Source organism: Carya illinoinensis, chromosome 13 (assembly GCF_018687715.1).
Source record: "Carya illinoinensis cultivar Pawnee chromosome 13, C.illinoinensisPawnee_v1, whole genome shotgun sequence".
Lineage (NCBI taxonomy): Eukaryota > Viridiplantae > Streptophyta > Magnoliopsida > Fagales > Juglandaceae > Carya > Carya illinoinensis.
In genome coordinates this window covers 34,377,752-34,392,982 of record NC_056764.1, presented here as the reverse complement: position 1 = coordinate 34,392,982, position 15,231 = coordinate 34,377,752, and the positions used below count along the sequence as shown (strand labels likewise).

At 39.9% G+C, this 15,231-nt stretch overlaps 2 protein-coding genes across 9 annotated transcripts in view; one reads left to right on the top strand and one right to left on the bottom strand.

The window, feature by feature from the left end:
- Positions 1–10,864, top strand: part of LOC122291643 (calpain-type cysteine protease DEK1) — a 47,759-nt gene extending 36,895 nt beyond the window's left edge. Inside the window, exons 20-32 of the mRNA XM_043099463.1 lie at positions 1,560–1,937; positions 2,047–2,162; positions 2,282–2,579; positions 3,182–3,501; positions 3,756–4,107; positions 4,236–4,556; positions 4,662–4,766; positions 4,895–5,023; positions 8,518–8,898; positions 9,003–9,140; positions 9,387–9,623; positions 9,713–10,161; positions 10,266–10,864. Of these exons, the coding sequence (XP_042955397.1) occupies positions 1,560–1,937; positions 2,047–2,162; positions 2,282–2,579; positions 3,182–3,501; positions 3,756–4,107; positions 4,236–4,556; positions 4,662–4,766; positions 4,895–5,023; positions 8,518–8,898; positions 9,003–9,140; positions 9,387–9,623; positions 9,713–10,018 (3,081 nt within the window). The 3' untranslated portion in view covers positions 10,019–10,161; positions 10,266–10,864. The remainder of the gene's footprint in view (positions 1–1,559; positions 1,938–2,046; positions 2,163–2,281; positions 2,580–3,181; positions 3,502–3,755; positions 4,108–4,235; positions 4,557–4,661; positions 4,767–4,894; positions 5,024–8,517; positions 8,899–9,002; positions 9,141–9,386; positions 9,624–9,712; positions 10,162–10,265) is intronic.
- Positions 10,865–11,336: 472 nt separating this feature from the next.
- On the bottom strand, positions 11,337–14,264 carry LOC122291644. 8 transcript variants are annotated; one of them, XM_043099464.1, is made up of 6 exons: positions 13,655–14,264; positions 13,450–13,503; positions 13,075–13,367; positions 12,046–12,316; positions 11,840–11,917; positions 11,337–11,643 (listed from the first exon to the last, which is right to left on the bottom strand). In XM_043099464.1, the coding sequence occupies exons 1-6, from the start codon at positions 13,757–13,759 to the stop codon at positions 11,593–11,595; spliced, it is 852 nt and encodes a 283-aa protein (XP_042955398.1). In that variant the 5' UTR covers positions 13,760–14,264; the 3' UTR covers positions 11,337–11,592. The 8 variants fall into 8 exon arrangements, with proteins under 8 accessions (XP_042955398.1, XP_042955399.1, XP_042955401.1 ...); XM_043099465.1 differs by having other exon boundaries at positions 13,075–13,322; positions 13,655–14,263; XM_043099467.1 differs by having other exon boundaries at positions 13,738–14,260.
- Between the last annotated feature and the right edge of the window lie 967 nt (positions 14,265–15,231).

Here is a 15,231-nt window from a genome sequence, read left to right as displayed (position 1 = left end):
TTTAGGGAAGTTAGTTTGGTGTTACCTATGAGAAAACTGTAAGGAGGCCACATAGAAAGCCGTAGTTGATTCTAAATTTGGTCGTGCTTAGGGTGGGCAGTGTTCAAATGAGGTATATGGCTGCATGGGGTGGGTTAGGGGAAACTATTAAAAGAGGATGGAGGATTTTTATAGACATACTAGATTTGAGGTGGGTGATGGATCTAGGACTAGATTCTGGCATTATGGTTTGTTGGCAGGTCCAGCAAGGAACCTTTCCTATGGTGTATAGACTATAGCATGTGTCTGAGAATTCAGTGGCTTATTTATTGGAGTTCTCTTGTGGCTCACCTTAGTTGAATGTTAGTATTTTTATACCGACTCATGATCCATGACCTCGGAGAGGTCAAATATCAAAATTTTCTCTTGTGCATATAGAATGTCCGTTGTGCACCTGGTAACACATAAATTTGATCATGGAGTTTGCCAATCTCTTGTAGCTTACTAGATAATGTCTTGGAGGAGCATAGAAGATTATTTGGGCCTTAGGAAACGTCGATTCATTGTCATGGAGTGGGGTTGCATGTGCAAAAAGAGTGGGGAGTCAGTGGATCATTTATTACTTCACTGTGAAATTGCCACGACCTTGTGGAATGACTTCTTCACTAGGGTGGGACTAACTTGGGTGATGCCAATAAGGGTGATCGATCTATTAGCCTCTTGGATAGGCCTTCAGGGTAACTCTCATATAGCAGCAATATGAAAGATGGTCCCAATATGCTTATTGTGGTGCATTTGCAGGGAAAGGAACCACAAAAGCTTCGAAGATCAAGAGCGATCAATGGAAGAGCTAGGACCTTGTTTTTCAATACTTTATTCCATTGGTCGGTAGTAATTGATTTTGGTGGAATGAGTTTCCATGAATTCCTTTTATCATTGAACTAGCACGCCCAAGCGATGCTCTAGTATATGTCCTGTATATCTGGGTTTCTGCCTATTCTTATGATCAATAAAATTGTGTACCGATAAAAAAAAAAAGATTGCCCTTTCCAAGAAAAGTTAGTTGACGGTTCAATCTTTGCATGAGGTCCTTATACCTCAAGATAGTAAATCCTTCCCTTGGAGGATTATTTGGTGGTCTAAGGTGCCTCTGAGTAACTTCTTATTTAGTTATATTTACTTAGGTGGTTCTATTTGTCTAGTGCTGTAAATTTTGTGGGAAAGGAATTATAGAAATTTTGGTGACTGTGAGCGGACGGTGGAAGAGCTTAAAACTTTCTTTCACAATACCATGTTCTTTGGGCAGCTTCGGGTTTGGTTTCATTATTTTTTTGTCTCTGTTTTAAGTTGGGTGTTCCTCTTGTATATTTCCTGTGTACTTAGGCTATGGATATTGTGTTTCTTTAATTAAATCTTTGATACATATAAAAGAAATTGATTAAATGAATGTTTTCCTATTCGTTTGAGAAATATGGCGTTTATCTCCTCTACTACAAGCACGGGATTACAAATAAAATTGAGTAATATGGCATTTATGTTCAAGTTAAAGTTCAGTGGAGTTAAATTTATTTGCCTTGCAGACCAGAAATGCATTATCAGGAACTTATTCGGCTCCACAGAGATCTGCAAGTTCAGCAGCTCTTTTGGTTGGGGATCCTACCATTATGCTTGACCGGGCAGGAAATTTTGTGCTTCCCCGGGCTGATGTCGTGAAACTGAGGGACCGTTTAAGAAATGAAGAATTAGTTGTTGGATCATTCCTCTGTAGACTCAGATATAGAAGAATGTTCCACCGTGAACCTGCCAATGATGTAGATCACAGAAGAGAAATGTGTGCTCATGCACGCATTTTGGCTTTAGAAGAGGCAATTGATACTGAATGGGTGTACATGTGGGATAAATTTGGTGGTTATTTGCTTCTTTTGCTTGGGTTGACTGCTAAGGCAGAGCGAGTGCAGGTGACCAAAAAAGAGAGCTTGTGCTGCTATGCACAACATGTTTGATTGTCGATAATGATGTTTGCTTGAGGAACTTTCTTGATAAACTATTGCTGTTCTGCTGTTGTAGGATGAGGTCCGCTTGAGACTCTTTCTCGATAGCATTGGGTTTTCAGACCTTAGTGCCAAGAAAATTAAAAAATGGATGCCAGAAGACCGTAGGCAGTTTGAAATTATTCAGGAGAGGTAGGCAGTTGTTAAAAAAAGAAGATTTTTTTGCCTCTTGTGCATATTGGGTTTTCTATCTTACCAAAGGCTCTCTGATTTGTAGTGTTTCTGAACCTCCAACTATATGAATTTTGCAGTTACATAAGAGAAAAGGAGATAGAAGAAGAAATTTTAATGCAGAGACGTGAAGAAGAGGGAAGAGGTAAAGAAAGAAGGAAGGCTCTCCTGGAGAAGGAAGAACGTAAATGGAAGGAGATAGAAGCTACACTTATTTCCTCAATTCCTAATGCCGGCAGCAGAGAGGCAGCCGCCATGGCAGCTGCAGTGCGTGCAGTTGGAGGTGATGCTGTTCTTGATGATTCTTTTGCACGGGAGAGGGTTTCAAACATTGCACGTAGGATACGCTCAGCTCAGTTAGCACGCCGAGCACTTCAGGTTGACTTCTTTTAGTTGTAATTTGGTTTTTGGTTGGCTTGTCAAACATTATGTGTTTTTAAGTAAAAAAAAGAAAAGTAAAGAGTGATGATGCCCTTGTCTCTGATCACATGGAATGCTTGTTTTTAAGTGATAACAAATTAAATATAGTCATTGTTTGGATTAACACACTGTAGTTCTCTGCTTTTGAGGTTTTATACAGTCTTTCCAAAAGTTTTCTCCAGGACATATTGACATTTTTTCCCATGGGAAGGCGGTAGCACCCTTTTTATCTGTGCTTTATTCATAGCTACATGTTTTCCCTATCTTCTATGCAGTATATTTTTTCCTGGATCTAAGATTAAATTTGCTGGAAAGGGTATTGAAATTTAACATTGTATCTGCACCATTACACCATTGTTTGATCTTAAATTTTCTGCTCATCTGTTTATCTTGTTTTATCTGGACCTTCATGATATCTCTTAGTCAATGTAGATATATGCTTTTTGGTATTCTGAGCCAGTCTGACTCTTCATGATATCTCTTAGTCAATGTAGATATATGCTTTTTGGTATTCTGAGCCAGTCTGACTCTAAGCCTAGTTCGTGCCATGTCATTGGCAGACAGGGGTTGCGGGTGCTGTATGCATTCTTGACGATGAACCAACTACAAGTGGCAGAAACTGTGGCCAGATTGATCCCAGTGTTTGTCAAAGTCAAAAGGTGAGTTTTTCCATTGCAGTGATGATCCAACCCGAGTCTGGACCTGTTTGTCTTTTAGGCACCGAATTTCAGAAAAAAGTTTGTTGGGAAATTCTGGTGGCTGGTTCTGAGCAAGGTATTGAGGCTGGACAAGTTGGGATTAGGGTGATAACTAAAGGTGATAGACAAACAACTGTTGCAAGGGAGTGGAGTATTAGTGCTACAAGTATTGCAGATGGAAGGTTTGTGCTTCTTTTTAGTTGTTTTAGCACAGTTTGCTTGGTTCTCTCTTATAGAATGTATATTATATTTATTTGTTTCCCATTGTGTTGTGTGACATGCTTTTGTATATGTCCTGTGTACTTGGGCTGTGCCTATTATTATCAATAAGTTCTTATTTACTGATAAATAAAACCTCGATCGCTTTTATTATGCTTTAACCATTAGTACTTTGACTGAAGTCCCCATTCGACTGCATTGAATAAATGCTTTGCAGGTGGCATATTGTGACAATGACAATTGATGCTGATTTAGGAGAGGCGACTTGCTTTCTGGATGGTGGTTTTGATGGCTACCAGACTGGGTTACCATTATGTCTTGGTAATAGCATTTGGGAGCAGGGAACAGATGTTTGGGTAGGTGTCAGACCGCCTATAGATATGGATGCATTTGGGAGATCAGACAGTGAAGGAGTTGAGTCCAAGATGCATATTATGGATGTTTTCCTTTGGGGAAGGTGTTTAACAGAAGATGAGATCGCTTCTCTTTATGTTGCTATTGGATCAGCTGAGTTCAGTGCCATTGATTTTGTTGAAGATAATTGGCAATGGGCGGATTCACCTTCTAGAGTACGTACTTTGCAATACTTAAATATCTCACGCACTATATTTTGAGAAAATTATGTAAAGGCAGAAAATAATAATCAAATATTTTTCTGAACCTTGGTCACTAATTACTGTCCATGTGCTATTTATAGATTGATGGGTGGGATAGCGATCCTGCAGATGTAGATCTGTATGATAGGGATGATGTAGATTGGGATGGACAGTATTCAAGTGGAAGAAAAAGGAGGCCGGAACGGGATGGGGTTGTGATCGATGTGGATTCATTTGCCAGGAGGTTTAGAAAACCTAGGATGGAAACTCAAGAAGAAATCAATCAACGGATGCTTTCAGTGGAACTGGCTGTCAAAGAAGCCCTCTGTGCAAGGGGAGAAAAATACTTCACTGATCAAGAATTTCCTCCAAGTGATCAGTCGTTGTTTGTGGATCCCAAAAATCCCCCTGCCAAGTTGCAGGTTTGTTTTCCTGACTTGTTGGTTGCTGCCACATGTATTTCGTATCTTGCTATTATATGTGTATGTTATCTTGATTACTGTAGCCTAATGCGTTTTTCCACATAGGTTGTTTCTAAGTGGATGAGGCCAGGCGAAATTGTAAGGGAGAGCCGTCTGGATTCTGATCCATGCTTGTTTTCTGGTGCAGCAAATCCCTCAGATGTTTGTCAGGTTTGGAATTTTTTGTAATATCTGATGTAAAGCTTAAGTTTCTATCATGTGCATTTTGTTAGAGTTGCATCTTCTGAAGAGAGTTTAATGTGTTGCCCGCTTTAATGAGTTAATTTTGTAACGAACAGGGTCGATTGGGCGATTGTTGGTTTTTGAGTGCTGTAGCTGTTTTAACAGAGGTGTCACAAATATCCGAAGTGATTATTACTCCAGAATATAATGAGGAAGGAATCTACACTGTCCGATTCTGTATTCAGGTAATAGCACTTAAAATGTTTTTATCTTTGTTCCAAAAAATAAAGAAATTTTTTTTTATCTATTTATTTTAGAATGTATCTAGGTGTTTTCTTTTGTATACTTCCTGTGTACATGGGCTTACACATTCGTTTCTAATAAAATTACTTGTTATATAAAAAAAATGTTTTTCTTTTAATTTTAATAAAGAAAGGAGGTGGAAAAAATGTTTTTCAAATAAGTTTTGGGTTGGATCACACTATTCAAACTAGTGGTTGACTTGTACGATTCATGGAAATGGTTAAAATTATAAAACAAAAACAAAAATTCTTTTATAAGTAAACAAGAATTATATTGAAGAAAACATTAGGCATAACATAACCCCTGTACATGGGACATATACAAGAGACATCTAAGTAGGATTAATAATCGCAATTGCCCAAAGGAACAGAGATAAAGAAAAAAAACTTAAGCTCATCCATTGTCTGCTCACGATTTTCAAAGCTTCCACCGTTCCTTTCCCTCCAAGGCATCAAAATAGGCATATGGAAAATATCTTCTAAATTGCATCAATTTGTAGATTCCTATGTAAGCCCCTCCAGTTTGCTAGAAAATTAAACAACCTTCTAGGCATCATCCATGCTAGACCCACTCTATCAAAGAAGTCATTTGATGGGATCTTGGCTACCTCAGTGTAGTAGTAAGTAATCTATGGTTTCACCGTCTTTTTTGCACTTACAACAGCAGTCTCCTTGTTGGGGACCTCGGTCAATCCTTCAAACACTAAGGGTCCGATCCTCATCTTGTTGCTCCTCTAGTGACCGATGAGTCTCCTTTGCTTGGTGTAGATCACGTGTAGCCCAATGGGAGCTTGGATGAAGTGAGGCTAGAGTTCAATGGTGGGAAGTATGGATGGTGTTTGGGCTAGGTGATCACGGTTTGGGCGATGATGGTGCACGGCTAGTGACCCTTGGTGTTCTAGGTGCCACTTGTGTGCTATAGTTGGATGAAGAGTGGTCTTGGCTACGGTTTAGAAATGAGTGAGTGGGGCTAGGTTTGATGAGGGGTTCGGCCAAGGCTTATGGGGGTGTGTTCGGCTAGGGCAAATGGGGCTTGTGAGATCCTAAAAGTTAGGAATTATGAAATTCCTAAAAAATAGGATTTGAGATCTAGAGATCTAGGAATGCAAGGGTTGGCCGAAAATGGGTAGGAAGGATAGAGAAAATGTGTTTTGGTGAGAGGATGAGATTTGAGTGAGCCAATCAAGGAAATTGACCAATCAAATGATGGAGGGAAAAATGGAAGTGAGAAATTATAGGAACTAGAGTTTCGGCCAAGCCAAGGAGGCTATGGCTGAATTGCTCAATGTGAGATCTAGGGTTTTTGGGTTTTTCTTGGCTATGGGAATTGAGGGGGGGCGTGTATGACTTGATGGGAGGCTAGGGTTTTGTGATTTGAGGCAATTGAAGGTGATGGAAAAGGCCAATGATAGGGCTGGCCAAAATTGATGTGTGGGAGATGGGATTCTTCAAATAACTTTAATGAGATCTCATGAACATGTGAGGAATCACATGCAAACAAGAGATCTAGCATAAAACACCTCAAATCCGAATTCCCCAATGGGAGATTCAGCCTCCACTCTCCAAATCAAGCAACAAACTCCACAAGAACACAATTAAGAGGAAATAAAAATAACAAAGGAATCAAGCAATTATTGATTCACGAATTGCACAAGAAATTGAAAGGAAACCTCAATATATTAAAAGATAGAATGAACCAACACAGATTCATGAATTGCACGGTGAAGATCCTCTCCTTGGGGATTCGCGAATTGCACCCCAAAAGAGCCCAAGTGCATGTGCACCGAAAATCACAATCCTCCAAACTCTATGGCCGGCCACTCTATAGTCAAAATGCCAAAAGATCCTAATGAAATGTCTAAGGGTCCTATTTATAGAGTTTACAAATTGGAAACCCCCAAAAGGTCCCTAGGCAAAATAAAATAAAATAAATAAACAAATGAAATAATAAGTAATCAAGTCTTTTAATAAAATAAATAAAAATAATAGAAATGATAATTTATCCATGGTGGGCTAAGGTGGTGCATGGTCCACGGCTAGGCCAGTGATGGTCTGGTTCGCGGCTCGCTGCATGGCATGGTATGGTGCCACGCATTGGTCTGGTGATGGGCACGACATGGCACTGTGCATGACCTGTTGATGGTGGGCACAGGGTGATGCCGTGCTGCTACTGTGGTGCCCAGTCAAGTGGCTTGGGCGGTGGTCCTGCATGGCCCGAGCTGGTGGCTTGGGTGATGAGCATGCATGGCCCAAGCTGACGGCTTGGGCTATTGGGCCGCAAGGCATGGGTTGGAGCCGTGCGCTGGTTGGTATGCCACTAGCCTCGCCTGCAAGGCACGGGCTAGAGCCGTGTGCTGGATGGCGTGCCTGTGGGGGCATGCCACTAGCCTTGCCTGCAAGGCATGGGCTAGTGCCGTGCGCCACAGGCACGCCACTAGCCTCGCTAAGTGGTGCGGGAGCACGCATGCATGTGCGCAGGTGCACGCACAAGCCTGCACACATGGTCTGCACGCGGCCAGTAGCCTCCACGGTTGCCCGCTTCGTGTCATGGTTTGAGCCAAGGCATGCAAGCAGGCTAGCCATGTGACTGTCCTGACCCTCCATGAGTTGTGTCGAGGTGTGGTCCCGGGTAAATCTCCTGGGGGTTGTGACACTCCTGCAATGATCCGTTGTTTCCTTAGGTTGTCTATGATAAGAATCTTTCCTAAGGAAGTTGTGACTTGTCTGAAAAAAAGGAGCTGCTCTTACTTGCGCCTTAGTCTTCCAAATGTTCCTCCAAGGAAATGGGTTAACATTTTGGATAGTAAGGACCTGGTAAAACGAACGAACAGTGAATTCCCTTCCTTTTTTAGAAGGGCACCAACATACCTAATCCATATTTCCAACTCTCAATCTTGTAAAGTATAGTCGATTAAAAAACTGTAGAGGCATTAACTTCCCAGCATTACCTATAACCTATAAAAAAGAGCATTAACTTCCCAGTCTTGTACTTCTCTTACTTATCAAAAAAAAAAAAAACTTCCCAGTCTTGTACTTCTCTATAAACACTGACACTCCATTGGGGAAAACTACTGGAAAAATCCAAAAGATCAGTTACTGAAGCTTCCTGCTTCTGTGCAATCCTAATTTTTTTTATCGGACCTGCACAATCCTAATTACTGCTAGGAAAGCTTCTTTAAGGACCTTATCTCCCCACCATAAGTCTTTCCAAAATATGATTATGGACCCATCACTCACCTCAAGATGAGTGTATCTAGTGAAAACTTATATATTGCTTAGATGTGGTTTTACAAAAAGCAAAGTTCCGTGACTCATGCTGCCTGTTATTAGTTGTGTTATTCATTGTTGCAGTATGTCTTGCCATGATAAATTTCCTGTTGGTTTTTTATTAGCATGTTAGTTACTGTGTATTTTCTTCCTTTTCCCTTTGCTTTTAGGGTGAGTGGGTCCCAGTTGTTGTGGACGATTGGATTCCCTGTGAAGCACCAGGTAAACCAGCATTTGCTACTAGTAGGAAGGGCAATGAGCTCTGGGTCTCTATATTGGAGAAGGCCTATGCGAAACTGCATGGCTCTTTCGAGGCACTAGAAGGTGGGCTTGTTCAGGATGCTCTTGTGGACCTTACTGGAGGTGCCGGTGAGGAAATTGACATGAGGAGTTCCCAGGCCCAGATTGATCTTGCGAGTGGCAGACTTTGGTCTCAATTGTTGCGCTTCAAACAAGAGGGGTTCCTACTTGGTGCAGGGAGTCCTTCGGGTTCAGATGTGCACATTTCTTCCAGTGGCATTGTGCAAGGGCATGCTTACTCTTTATTGCAGGTATTTTAAGAGATATTTATCTGATATATTTATTTATTTGTTACATTACGACTTACAAAGATTTTGATGAAGGCGATCCTTTTCTTTTATTGAAAATCATTTAGGTGAGAGAAGTTGACGGCCACAAGCTTGTTCAGATCAGAAATCCATGGGCTAATGAAGTTGAGTGGAATGGACCTTGGTCTGACACATCACCTGAATGGACTGATAGAATGAAGCACAAGCTGAAGCACATTCCCCAGGTACTTAGTCTGCTGCCGTGTTGTTATATATGAGGATTCTACTGTGTTTTTGCTCTAGTTTTTGTTTTGGTTTTCGTTCTCTTTCCTAAAGAAGATTTTTTTTTTTCATTATTTATATATTTTAGAGGGATATTCTTATGCTATGGCATGGAAACCATGATCAGAAATTCAGAACTATCTTAAATCTTGTTTCCTCCAGTGAGAGCTTATTGCTAATCCTCCGAATATGGAATTTTTTTTTAACAGTCAAAAGACGGTATATTCTGGATGTCTTGGCAAGACTTTCAGATTCATTTTCGATCAATATATATTTGTCGTGTCTACCCACCGGAGATGCGCTATTCCGTTCATGGCCAATGGCGTGGTTACAGTGCCGGTGGCTGCCAAGATTATGAAACATGGCATCAAAATCCACAGTTCCGGTTGAGAGCTACTGGATCAGATGCATCATTTCCAATCCATGTGTTCATAACCTTAACTCAAGTAAGCTTAGTAATGAACCTAAAGTGAATTTTTCTCTCTAGGACGTGTTCACTTGGTCTTTTTCAACTTCTCTGACAATTTGTGTTTAGGGTGTGGGATTCTCAAGAACTGCAGCTGGTTTTAGAAATTATCAATCCAGTCATGATTCAATGATGTTCTACATTGGGATGAGAATACTCAAAACCCGTGGACGTCGTGCTGCTTACAATATATACCTACATGAATCAGTTGGTGGAACGGACTATGTCAATTCTAGAGAAATATCATGCGAAATGGTTTTGGACCCGGATCCAAAGGGTTACACGATAGTGCCTACAACTATACACCCTGGGGAAGAAGCACCATTTGTTCTTTCTGTTTTCACGAAAGCATCAATAACCCTGGAAGCTTTATAGTTTGCAAGTATGGCTCTTTGATTGGTTTTTCCCATTGGGCTGAGGGCATATCTGCAGGATTTTTTTGTATTGCTTGGGTTGCCCGTGGATCGTAAACCTGTGCAGGCAGGTTTTGTTTGGGCCACAGCGTGCAGAATCACTAGGTAAGTTTGTCTCATTTTCATTTGTAGTCTTCTTTCACCTACTCTTTACATGATATAGGTGTTTCACTAGCGAGTCTGGGTCATTTACATTATGTATTGTGTAGGTTGTATGACGTGATTCTCTGCTGTGAGGATGGCCTGAGCTATATAAATCCATTGGAGAAGTGCAACACTAAGCTTCATTCTTTCTGCAAGCTCATAGCTTTGAAAAATCTCAATTCAAACTGCAATGCGCTTTATCTAAGACGTGGGAAGGAATGATATAAAGGGGGAAAAAAAAAAAAAAGAAAAGAAAAGGAAATGGTGTTCATAATAGCTGATGGATACCCCCGGCCGGTCTCCCCTGGGCTACGTGCCTCTCTCTGCATGGCATTTGGAGAGGGTTGTCGGGGGAATATCTTCTGTACATAAGAGCGAGTATTGTAAGGGTATATAGGAGGGAGGTGTGATCATGTAAATGAGGGGGAGGGGGTAAAACAAAATTGAAAAGAAATAGAGAAATAATTATTAGTAATGCCTAGTTGAAGGGAAGAATACACGAAAGCATTGTGGCTGTCTTAAGGGTTTATAATTTCAGCTGCAGTTTTTGGGAAAAAAAAAAAAAAAAAAAAAGCTTTGTAATCTAAAAAAAATTGTACAAATATTTATTTTAATTTTTATTTTGTTTCGTTGCAATAGAATCCCCTTTCCATTTTGCTTGTAATCTTGAGTTGAGTTTTTTAAACATTTGTGCTCACGCAAGGAGTCTAATCCCCTAAGATCTTATCCTTGATATGGTACCACATACTAGTATTTTTCAAACTTCTCGTCCAAAAAAATCAATTATTTTCTTACATAAAAATTAATAGTATCGGCTAAAATCTTGTTTACCAAATACCGCAGAAAGATGGAAAAATATACATTAGTACCCTCGACCATTTTTAAAAAAAAAAATTAAAATAAAAAATGTTATGACCTTCCTTTATTAGCGATAACCCTTCTCCATTTGAGCAGCAAAGAATCTGGGGTGGTCTAACAATATCTTACCTAGATAGTAGAATCTAAGCAACATGTCCACACCTATGCAGTGCAATTCATCTTCTTCTGGGAGGAGTAGCCTTGGAACGAAATAAAAGCAACGCAAAGTATGCGTCAGAAGTTGGAAGTTGGTACTTACAAAAAAAAATATAAAAATATAAGTTGGAAGTTGGTGAAGGCATCCTATAATATCCCTTTAAAGGGAAAAGGAACGAGGAAGAATGATATCTCCAGAAGTTCAATTGTAGAGGCAGTTTTTACAAAAAACAAACAATTATGTGAGAAACACCCCTTCCATCTTTTCTTCCCTTTTTGTTTCTGGTTTTGTTTTTGTTTTTCTTCTCTCCTTCTACTCTGCCCCCAACCACAAAAAATCAAGTCTCTCTGCCAGCCTCTGCACTCATTTTAAATTTCTCATTCTGAATCACTTTCCATGCTTCCCATAGCCTTCAATCCTCTGGGTTTCTGCATCACATTTTAGCAAATCGATCAAAATATTAAATTCGATTGCCTAGAAGACACTGGTAAACATATCTTCTAAAGTTTTCATTCAATTTTCTTCTCTTTTCCCACATTTTCTAAGCAATCAAAACAGAAATAAGAAAATCATTAATCCACCACAACAGTAGGAAAGAGAGAGAGAAGAGAGATCAATCAGTACCTTCTTTGAAGCCTTTTTCTCCCTCACTTCATATCTCTCTTGGCACAGATCCGATAACCATGCACCTGGACTGACCAACTGGACACGGAATAGAGGTTGAAAAAAAAAAGGCATTGACAATTTAACACATCCAAGCAACAGCATTGTATTCGATCTATTTTTTACATAAATACTGAAAGTTCCTCGTGTGTATGAAAGATACTTACAAGTAAGCTTTTTTGTATCAACTTAGCCCTCTTTTTGGGTCTCTGAGGAAGCTTGCAGCCTTTCATAGCCAAAAAATCATCCTCCTTTTCCTTGCTAGACAATGTGATAAACAGCTTTGGCCAAACATGCCCTCTGTCCTCCTTTGCATGATCCATCAGAACCTTCCCATTTTCATCCAAACCCAAAGAACCTCTTGTTGTGTAATATCGATCTTCCTTCTCTGGTGATGAAACCATTGCCTTCCGATGATTCATTGGCGAGTCGGAGTTCCTAAGGACCAATATGGAAAGGAAGTTTAGCACTTTCCTTCTCCAAATGGTCAAATTTGGTTTTGTGAAAGAGTCCCTTAACATTACAATGAAGAGTACTTTCATATGATCCCATAATAAGCCCCCCCAACAACAACTGCAATATGATTCCTATATTCCCTACCTTTTCTTCGCAAACACACAGAACAAATCAAATCAAACTTCCCCCTTTTTCTTTGGTTATAATCCATTGAGTAAGTGATACATCATGAGATCAATTTTTTTGTTTTATAAGTAATAAGAAGTTTTATTGAATCAAGTAAATAGGCACAACCCAACTAAACAGGAAGTATAAAAGAGAAAACACCTAAAAACAAGCTAGAAACTAGTGGATGCTAAAAGAAAATCATGAAAATTATCCCCATTCAGATCAAGAACATTCGCCCAAAGATATAAGATCAAATTAATTTAACAAAGCAACAATAATCCAGTATACTAATAATAGCCAACGCAAGAAAGGAAGTATATAAAGTGCTCTTCACGCATGCAACCTAATAAACATGGCATCCACTCCAATGCCTCCAATGGTCCATTTTATAGCAAACCAAACACAGATTAAATTCGTTTGAAAAGCCTTTCAAAGCTTGAAATTTTACCAACAACTAATCTGGTTTCAAAGAACCACTGTAAAAGACTTCAACTTCACATTCAAATGTTCATATTCCTAGGAAGGATTTAAGATCTTCCTTCTCTTATCATATGGGTTTTTGTATATCTTACTTGTTGAGTCGATGGGCCAGCGGAGAAACCGAATCTTTCTCTGCAGTGCCAACCACGCGGCGGTCGACACGAGACGTGATTTTCTTCTTCCCTAAACAGTCCGATATGTTGGCTAAGCTTTGGTCTTTGACTTTTACACATCTAAGCCTCTTTCGGTTCCCCCATTGCAACCCAAAGTCCTCTGCAGCGCTATTGTTGGTAAGCCCTCTTTGACTCTTGGCTTCCTTTTCCATCCCTCTGCAGCAAAACTTCACAAATTCCAGCAAATCAGCTAACATCCATTTGAGTTTTCTCTGGAATTAATGGAAATGCAGATAAGTTGAGAAAAAGTGCTGGAAAATGGAGGCAGCCTGTGTAGGAAAAGCGTTTTCTGACCTCAAGATCTAAGAAGAACGCGATAGGTTCGATGCAATTGAACTCAAAATCAGTCTGCATTTTCCAACATAAAGTAATACCCATCAATGAACTCCTAAAGACTCCATATAAAGGAAACCAAAGAAAGCGGACTAAACGAGTACGCGACGCTGTCTGGTTGCTGAGAATCTGGGGGAAAAAAAAAAAAAAATCCAAAGAGGACTACCACATTTAAAATGACTCGTTTTACGGCCTTCGATTTGTTCTCTGCAACCAAACAAGCCGCTAACAGAGAGAGAGAGAGAGTACAAGAGAGAGACTTCGTTTGCATTTGGATATGGTGGCAGCAAGACTTGGAACTTGGAACGAAGGAGTTGTAATTTGTCAGAGAATACTCGAAAGAAAAAAAATTCAGAGAGAACTCCAGATACTTTAATCTTTAAGGCTAACAATATCGAAATGTTGAGAAAAGAAAGAAAAACAATTATGGGGGCATTGATGTTTATCTTGATTCTTCACCCAAAACCAAAAGTAATTTAATCTGTGTTTCTCTGCTCTGCTAAAGCTCAGCTCTGTTTGGTTTCTTCTCTAGTACTCGAATTGGGTCGGGTTTCTTAGCTAAAAGCTTTCAAGCAAATATATGATGGTGAAGCGTAGGAGGGAGGGACGTTGAATGGACGGCGGGATGAGTTTGCCTCCAACGGCGGCGGCTTATTTTAAGTTTCGAAGTACTCCCTGCCTACAGTCTGTCTATCCTCTCTCTGTGCGTGTGTTTAGTGCATCGAAGGGGAGAAAATTATTGAAGATTGTGATTGATGGCCTGTCGAAGGAAGGGGCAGTCAATTTTCAATTAGTCTTAAGAGGAGCCCATCTTGCCAATGCTGAATGCAATTATGGGCCCTTCTCATTCCCAATCATTTCATTGGGAATTTATTGAGTTCTATGGGTTTAAGTTGGGCCCTTGTAAGGGCCATTCTCAACCAAGTGTTAGCCGTTGACTTTGCTAAAATAGTTGGCTTTCTTGAATTTTTTTTTTTTTTTTAAATCAAAAGGAGGAAATTTTATTGCAAGACCCTCACTAAGACAGAGGAACTACTATTTACATTAAGATAATAAGTAAGGAATTACAAACATAAATAAGGAAGTTTCCAATAATCAGTGTGCAAAAGTTCTCGAAGCGTCCCGGTTCAAATTTCTGATCTTCAAAATAATCAACTGTTATTGTTGACACCCTCCTTGGCTAGGAAGTCCGCTACCATATTTCCATCTATGTAGATATGACATATACTGCAATTAATGGAGCGAAACAAGGCATTAAATTTCTTCCCAAAAATCTCGCATATACTAAAAATTGCGCACGCTATTTCGGAGCCATCCCACCACCACAAAAGAATCTGATTCCACCATAAGGTCTTTAATTCCCATTTTTTGAGGCAGTCTTAAGCCATCAAGTAACGCACGTCCTTCTGCAGTAGTGTTGGAAGACACCCCATAATGTTGCGCAAAACCAGATAAAACATGGCTAGCTTGCCTGCTGTACCAAGATTCCCAAATGAGTTACCAAGCCTCGACCTTTAGAATTTTCTTAAAAGTCGGTGCCAGAGGACAGTTTAACTCCTGGAAAATCTTCAAATCTTTAAACTGTAATTTCTTGAACTTCCGATCTTGAGAAAAAATATCCATCAAAGTGCCCTTAACCCACATAACAGTACCACACCAATTTGATACTCTATCTTCCATTCTCGTATCACACCGTGCTCTCCATAATGCCCAGGTAATCAAAATAGGTAATATAGTACGGCA

Bases quoted from the DNA above. Each gene is read 5' to 3' on its own strand.
- LOC122291644 (XM_043099464.1), bottom strand. From the start codon at position 13,759: ATGCAAACGAAGTCTCTCTCTTGTACTCTCTCTCTCTCTCTGTTAGCG. The intron at 13,368-13,449 runs GTCAGAAAACGC...CATTAATTCCAG, and splicing joins CGTTCTTCTTAGATCTTGAG to AGAAAACTCAAATGGATGTT. The intron at 11,644-11,839 runs GTACTGATTGAT...AATGTGATGCAG, and splicing joins AGAAAAAGGCTTCAAAGAAG to AAACCCAGAGGATTGAAGGC.